This window comes from Astatotilapia calliptera, chromosome 1, assembly GCF_964374335.1.
Source record: "Astatotilapia calliptera chromosome 1, fAstCal68.1, whole genome shotgun sequence".
Lineage (NCBI taxonomy): Eukaryota > Metazoa > Chordata > Actinopteri > Cichliformes > Cichlidae > Astatotilapia > Astatotilapia calliptera.
In genome coordinates this window covers 24,121,163-24,129,050 of record NC_137422.1, presented here as the reverse complement: position 1 = coordinate 24,129,050, position 7,888 = coordinate 24,121,163, and the positions used below count along the sequence as shown (strand labels likewise).

The following is a 7,888-nucleotide window of genomic DNA, read 5'->3' as shown; positions in this document are numbered from 1 at the left end:
GTTTTGTGTGTGTGTGTGTGTGTGTGGGGGGGGGGGGGGGGGGGCGGCAGAGGGAGTTTCGCCCAGGGCGCCAAACTGGCTAGAATATTTGTCACAGTTATTTTGTTGAGTGAGAAGCTGCCTTGTGAAAGGTCATGTGGATGCAGTGGGCTTTACATTACATGGCGTGGCTACACTAATCAATCCACATTTTTTAATTAACATTCGAAGTGAAATAAGGGTCATATTGTTTATCACTCAACCTTGCAATGGCTCTTTGCCCAAACAGCTTGAGAGTCACAAGTCATGGGCATTTTATGGAATACGTGTACCAGCGTATTGAAATATAAAATATGAGTATTTTGGTAACTGTATTTCGTTACAGTTACCGTTTAAATAGGTGATAAGTAGAATACTTTGTTGAAATACATGAATTATACTACAGTATTTTCCTGATTCCTATGTTAGGCTATCCCCTCTCTAATTTCAGTAATTCTATGCATTGCCAGACACCCAAACAAACACGCAATAAGAGGCTCTAATGTAAGCATCCTAATAATGTTGGCGCCATCAGTTACAGAACGTACCCGAAGCCAGCACAACAGAGCCAGCAGTGCACTGGCAGAAATGCATTTCTTACTTGGAAATTCCGACACCACTTCACATTTAAAGAAGAAAGGGACGGGTGAAATCTGACCGTGCAATGCAAACTTTGTTTATTCATGCAGGCCTATATGACAGAGAATGTGCATCTTCTTTTTGTTTTCATATTTTTTAGGCCTACAAGTGGCTGAAATATAAATAAAGCTATGAAAAAATATGTTAATATAACTGCAAAACACACAAAATACCAGTATCCTTCTTACAGCACATAAACATAGATACTGGCTAGTTGGTATACCAGCTGATGGTCAAGAATAAATGCAGTTGAGATACTTTATTAAGGAATATTACTAAAATACTCTACATAGTTATTTTGTTGAGTGAGAATCTGCCTTGTGAAAATCCCCATATTCCAGAAGGCCATGTGCTTTCTGGACGCAGTGGGCTTTACATGACATGGTGTGGCTGTATCTAAACGTTTCTTAACTTCATCTAAAAGAAGACTGAAAAAAAACTTGCAGCTCCAGTCATTTATTGATTTGGGTGAGCTCATTCTGACTTTATATTCACTTGGCAATGATTACTTATCATAATACAAATTGGACGGCACATATTTGCCTAGAGGTTATTTAGACATGCGAATAGTAAAGAAATTCTTATTGTTTTCTACTGAAAATACATTAATTTTTCATTTTGTTCGTAATACTGACCTAAAACTATTCCGCTCACAAAGGTTGTAATGATCAACAATGTTGAAACTAATTTAGAGAGCTGTGCATTTCTTCACTCAGCACACTGGGAAAGCAGTTTGTTTTCATTCCATCAAACTGACACAAGCTTCTTTAATATTTTTTGGTCACACCATTTCCAATAAGTGTTAAGTCTAAATAATCTAAGCACCTTTGTGTTATTAAATCACATTTTAAGATAGTTCAGTACATTTAGTGGAGTTGAAATCCTGTAAAACGATCAAGCAGATGAGTCTTCAAGATCTAGAACATTTCTCACAAACTAAAAATAACAACAATCATGTTTCATTCATCACACAAATGTTATATTAGCATTGATTCCCTTACCGCATCAGTTTATCCAATAAACTGAATCCATAATATGCCAGAAGTAAATCAAGCAAGTTCTTACATACAATCTTACATTCTTTATTGGAGGTAACATTCAACAGCAACCAAATTGCTAGAGGTTGTATCATAGTTACTATAATTAAAACTTCTAAAGAGGCAATCTGCAATTTATGCAGCAAACTAATTGTTGAACTATATGTACATAGCGGCATATAGTTAAAAAGCTATAAATAATTTTATAGAAATAATTCAACTAATAACAATACACAATTTGTCTTTGTTATTACAGTTTTGGCTGCACAATAATATTCCTCAGTGCATAATTAGCTTATAGACAGATTATCTTTTACATGTACTTGGCATTCTGAAGTCAGAATGATATATGTTGCTTCCAAAGTGAAGGTAAAAATCAACATTTTGAGAACAGTTTGAAGCTCCAGCAGCTTTAAAAACCTTGATTCCAAATAATATTTTGTTGAATTGGACATTTACTGATTATTTTATGTTGTTTTAACTTAAAGCTTCTAATAGCTGATAATAGGCAACTACATGAGACATAAATTGTGCAAAACAATACTTGTATATTAAAACATTTTCATGTGGCTTATTTTCCAAAGCTCCTTCATCAGTTCATGTTTATCAGCTGCATAAAGTTCATGAGGATATAAAGGGGACTGGACTCCTGCTGCAAGTCTCTAACTTTCCTCCAGAGAGAATTGTGACTCATGTCTGTGAAAGAAAAGAGGAAAATGAGTTAACAAGAATTTCATGAGGAGGAGGAAGTGGTAAGTAAGGAGGACAGTTAAAGTTTCTGAGCTTACGTGTCTTGGTGCTTGTTTATCATGTGGTTGTTGTATTCCAAAACAGGAGGGATTGTCTCTTCATCCTCAGGAAGCTGGAACCAAAAGATGAAATCAGAAAGCGAACCAAAATGAACCAGTATTTAAAGGCCTGCATAGTCAAAGGGCAAGAACACCATCTAGTGCAGTCTCACCTCCCAGTACGCTTCATCATCAAAGCAAAAGTCATCAGCAGGATCTCCCCAGAGGGGAAACCTCAGGATGAAACCTTTAAAAAGAGAATATTATATCATTAAGATTTGTTACTTACATTATCCTTGCCTATCATAGCATTGTTCACTGTAAATTTTATACTTAAAAAAAATAAAAAAAAATAAAAAAAGGTGTCTCAAAAATAGTCACAATAGCCTTTCCTGATTTTCATTTTATCTAGTTTTCTTAAAATTCTGCATAAATGTTGTTTTTAAATACTTCATGGAGTTCTTTAAAAAAGAAATAAATCTTTCCAAGTGAAAGCAAAAATTATGTTATGAAACTCACCAACACAGACTCCTCCAACCAGTCCAAATGCAATTGCTACACATGTGCCAGCAGCCTGGTAGGCTCCCTGCGTTGACATACTCCTGTTTTCAAACTTGCCACTCAAGCCAAATGTCTCGACCAGCCTGCACAGGAAAAAAACAACAACAACAAACAAACAACAACTCTTGAATTTCGGTGCATTTTCAACACATCACAACTTGTGCTGTCAGCGTTAATCTCGCTAAAAAATAACCGCATTAATGCGGCAACTCTCCGTTAACGTCATTTTAGTGAGATTAACGCTGACAGCACTAATCATAACTGAAGTAGAAAGTTCAAATGTCACTGCATAGTTAATGTGAGTCTTTCAAAAAAGGAGGCTGAATAACTGGGCGTGTGTATCCCTAGAAGTAGTCAGTAAACAGGTCTGGTCAGTTTTTGAATTCCAAGTTTTATGTGTATTAGCGTTTGTCACTCACCCCTCTTTGCCATAGACCTCTTCAGTAGCTGCTGCAGCAACTATGGCACCTACGAAGCCACCGAGCATCCCTGGCACGGCATGCAAGTTGTGGATGCCACATGTATCCTGGAGCTTGAGCCTTTTCTCCAAAAAGGGCTGAGAAAAATAAAGTCACAACTAATTAGCAGTCTTTTTTTTTTTTTTTACTAATAGCCTGTGTCAGTGATCTTTTATTCATCAATTTGTCAATTGGATGGCATCAATTTCACAGTCACCACACCTTGCTTCCATTTATTGTAAAGTATTCATCCTATACTTAATATTAAAACCATGCAGTGACTGCTCTTAAAATTCTTCCTCATTGTTCTTATCAGACTCCTGATTTCCGCACAGCAGTTTTTGCATGTCACTGCTTCTTTCTTTGTTTTTCCTATGATAACACCAGAACACAAAAATCTCTCAGAACAGAAGCTAGGGGGTTAAAGAATGGCATCACTCACCGTGACATATAAGTACCCAAAGGTGGAGATGATACCACAGCAGAAACCCACAATGATTGAACCGTAAGGAGTGATCATAAACTCTGCTGATGTCCCCATTGCAACCCCAGCAGCCAGAGAGGCATTCTGGATATGTACCTGTCAGATAAAAGTGGAACATTAGCGTTCATAAATAAGTCGATTTCATAAGCTTCTGTATCATTTCCCTTTGTGTGCCATACCATGTCCAATTTTCCTTTCTTTTGACCCATACTGGAGATGGCGAAAGTGGTAAGAACACAGGCAGCGAGGGAAAGGTAAGTGTTGATGACTGTTCTATGCTGTCCAGCACCGTGGTTTGTGATGGCCGAGTTAAAACTGGGCCAGAACATCCACAGGAACAGTGCACCTGCAAGGTGTAAGAAAGGCAAGGACACATGTTAGGTGGGTTAAACAAAATACAGAGTTTGGCAAACTCTGTAATTTTCCATTTACTCACCAATCATAGCAAACAGATCAGAGTGGTAGACAGACCCATTGAGACGTTTACTTAAGTTCAGGTTTGGTCGGTACAGCACCCAGGAGATGGCCAAACCATAGTACCCTCCAAAGGTGTGAATGACCATGGAGCCACCAGCATCTCTGCACTGTGAAAATAATTACGCTTTTTTAAATGGGCAGAAAAACAGAACTGCAAATCCCCACAATACAATTTTTAAACTCAGAAGGAAAGTTCAAATTTTTAATGTGGCTGCCGAGACTCACATGAAGGAGGTCAAGGATGATGTATTCCTCCACAGCAAAAAGTGTGACACCAAATAAGGTGACAATCATCAGCTGGACAGGGCTTACTTTCCCCAGGAGAGCCCCGTAGGCGATCAGAGATCCAGCACAGCAGAAGTCAGCGTTAATCAGACTGAAGGAAAGCAACCACAGTTCAAGCCGGTTATTAACATTTACAAGTTAAAGAATGTGGTTTCATTTTTGAATTACATAACTCACCAAGGAGCGATGGCACTTACCTCTCAATTCCGATGGTGATTTTTCCAGTGACGGGGTCCAAACTGTGGAACCAACCTTGCATGAGGAGAGCCCACTGTAGACCAAAGGCGGCGATTAGAAAGTTAAATCCCACGCCACCGAAGCTGTAGCGCTTCAGGAAAGTCATGAGAAAGCCGAAGCCTACAAAGATCATGACATGGACGTCCTGGAAGCCTGCAGAGATTTAAAAAAAAAAAAATTTCAGTGTTTTTGCGATCCCACCTGCCTTTTATTATTATTAATATTGAGTAAAACAGAAGGAGTCTGAAATGTTGTTTAACACTTTATTTCTTTTTTTTAAGTTATATTAATATTTCCAGTTTAATGTAAACTCTTCTTTAAGGATGTCAGCACGTAGATCACTGGGCAGACAATCTGTTAGTTTCTCAGGGACATTGCACATTACAACATTTTCAGTAGTTAAGTACTGCCACATTACCGCACATAAGCCTGAAAAAAGTATGTTTTATTATTATCATCATTGCCATCATTATCTTTTATTACTATTTCCAGCTTTTTTCCCCCTGTGGCATACAAAAAAAAGATACCTTCTGTAAAAGTATTCAGCCTTTGAAAGTAAAAATGATTATTATCATTATTGTTGTTGTAAATATTGGTGGGGGAGGAATTCACCGTCATCCCTTAGACATCAGTGGAAACTGCCAAAGATCTCAGACAACAGTGTCTGCTTTCACAGCATTAAGCGAGAAAACACGGCACTTTTATTTATTCACACATACATGTATCCCAAAAGTGCATGCATGCATGTCCGAGCTACGTTTAGCATGCATATGCTACAAGTAGCAAATGCACTTGAAAATAAAAAAGAGATTTCTTAAAGGCTGTCTGTTGTTGTACTTACTTGGATATCTGAAGTAGAAGTCATTCTCAATGTTGCTGGTGATGTTATGACTCCTTTTGAACTCATGCCATCCTTTTTCATCCGATTCCTCGTCATACCGGATAAAAACTCCAAAGAGAATAACCATAGCAATCTGCCAGACGAAGCAAACAGCCGGTAAACTAACACGTATATAGGTGTTGTTCTGCGGGCCGAAGAAATTTCCAGCTCTTTCACAGCAGTTTCCCATCTTGATGACTTTCTTCTGACGATGCTCTGATCGCTCCTCAGGTAGGGTCCTCACTCAGCTGTGACTTCAAGCTGGCTGTCAGCATCTTATATATTGTGAACTTTGGGAGGGGGTGTGACTCTCTCTACCACTCACAAGCAAGGTGTGTGCTCGTGTTATCTTTCATGAGCTAAACCACTCCTTACCTGCTGCTCTGCTCTTCCTGTTAAAAGTAGGGGACGTTATTCCTAGAACAGGCAGCAGGAAATAATCAGATTGCATCACTATACTAACCCAGTATGACTTCTTAAAATGCCATTATATCAAAGTTGTCCAATGGGTTAAAAACAGTAAATATTACACCAGAAGCTATATTTGCAGCTGGAATAAAGAATACTACTGCTTATTTAATGCTGCACTGAAAATCAGTTATGTGTGACAGCCGTGTGCTCTGTCCAGGCATGAAACTGGCGTCAGGTGAACACACTTGTCAGTAAGGGTTATACTACATTGTAGAGATTCATACTCAATTTAGGATTCTTTTTTTTACCAAATTCTTTTTTTAAAATTTCTTTTACAATTTTTTATTTTATGTAACAGCACCATATCTGCCATGCCCTTTACTGCTCTTTGAAACAGTGTCTGCTTTCTTGGGATGAAGTGAGCAAACACAGCCTGTTCCCAGTTTTATACTTGAACATCAATTTTACGCGGCCGAGCTGACTAAAGCAATGCAAACCACCTTCCTCTGTGCACTGCCCACATCCTTGACATGCAAGATTAAACATCAGCACTCTAATATTTAGTCTGTAAATCTGCATAAAGCCACCTACAATGCTTTTGTTAGTTTTGTGTATGTGATGCTTTGCTCACTGTTTTACAGTGAGTAAAGGGTGCTGCTGACTGTTGTCCCCTCAGTGCCTCACATGTCTAATGCTTACAGTATCTGGATACGTTTTGTTCTCACTGTGTTTCCACGTTTTGGTGATTATCTCATCAAAGAGATTCCAGTTTAAGGACTCATCATGTGCTGGGTAGAAGCTCTCTTGCACTTGAGTGACACATGCAACATTCTTGATTGTATCTGGTTTCTCTCTTCAAAGATAATCCACCTTCTTCAACTCGTTATGTAATGCCCTGAGCAATCATATAATCACATTTATATCCTCCAGCAACATATGAGACATTATTTGTATAGAGCTTAACAGGCCTCATAGACAATTTACCTTCCTTGCATCATAAGTCAAGTACAAAATATTGGAAGGAAATTTCTTTCATTTAGGTGTATAAGTCATCATATCGTAATGTTTTGAGGGTGCTTGCGCTGTAACACACTGCATTGCATATGTATCCTTATACAGTGCTCTGTTTTGATGTGGAATAAAACTAATTCAATCAAATCTAAAGTAAGGCTTCAATATGTAAGTTGAGCATGTAGTTCATAAAGGCTAAAAAAAATTCCACATACCAAAAACCTTTTACTTTATTGCTTTATCCGAGTAAGAAGAAACAACAACAATCTGTATTTTGAGCAAGCAGCAGTTTATGATATACACATATACATATGTATGTATGTATGTATGTATGTGTGTGTGTGTGTATGTGTGTATGTATGTATGTATGTATGTATGTGTGTGTGTGTGTGTGTGTGTGTGTGTGTGTGTGTTTTGGTTATGTAGTCGCAGCATTAATTTGAAGTCCTGACCATTTCCATGTTTTTATGTTATTTTGTTTTTTGTTTTAATTGTGTTGGTTTGTTAATCTGTTTGACGCTTATCTATAACTCAAGCATAAAAAAAGCACCTGACTCTGGGGATGAAAAGCTATATATTTAGGCACTTTGCTATTAGGAGTC

General features: G+C 38.0%; 1 protein-coding gene across 1 annotated transcript; it reads right to left on the bottom strand.

Annotated features, from left to right (window-relative positions):
* Positions 1 to 1,723: 1,723 nt before the first annotated feature.
* Positions 1,724 to 6,125, bottom strand: rhcga (Rh family, C glycoprotein a). The gene is made up of 11 exons (XM_026169471.2): positions 5,826 to 6,125; positions 4,945 to 5,137; positions 4,688 to 4,838; positions 4,422 to 4,569; positions 4,165 to 4,331; positions 3,944 to 4,081; positions 3,463 to 3,599; positions 3,002 to 3,126; positions 2,656 to 2,729; positions 2,483 to 2,556; positions 1,724 to 2,390 (listed from the first exon to the last, which is right to left on the bottom strand). The coding sequence occupies exons 1-11, from the start codon at positions 6,052 to 6,054 to the stop codon at positions 2,357 to 2,359; spliced, it is 1,470 nt and encodes a 489-aa protein (XP_026025256.2). The 5' UTR covers positions 6,055 to 6,125; the 3' UTR covers positions 1,724 to 2,356.
* Between the last annotated feature and the right edge of the window lie 1,763 nt (positions 6,126 to 7,888).

What these genes read in the sequence shown, in the direction of transcription:
- rhcga (XM_026169471.2), bottom strand. Translation starts at nt 6,054, where the DNA reads ATGGGAAACTGCTGTGAAAGAGCTGGAAATTTCTTCGGCCCGCAGAAC. An exon ending in TTGGGTACTTATATGTCACG is followed by an intron (nt 3,600 to 3,943) that starts GTGAGTGATGCC and finishes TATTTTTCTCAG; the next exon opens with CCCTTTTTGGAGAAAAGGCT. An exon ending in ATGATGAAGCGTACTGGGAG is followed by an intron (nt 2,557 to 2,655) that starts GTGAGACTGCAC and finishes TTTTGGTTCCAG; the next exon opens with CTTCCTGAGGATGAAGAGAC.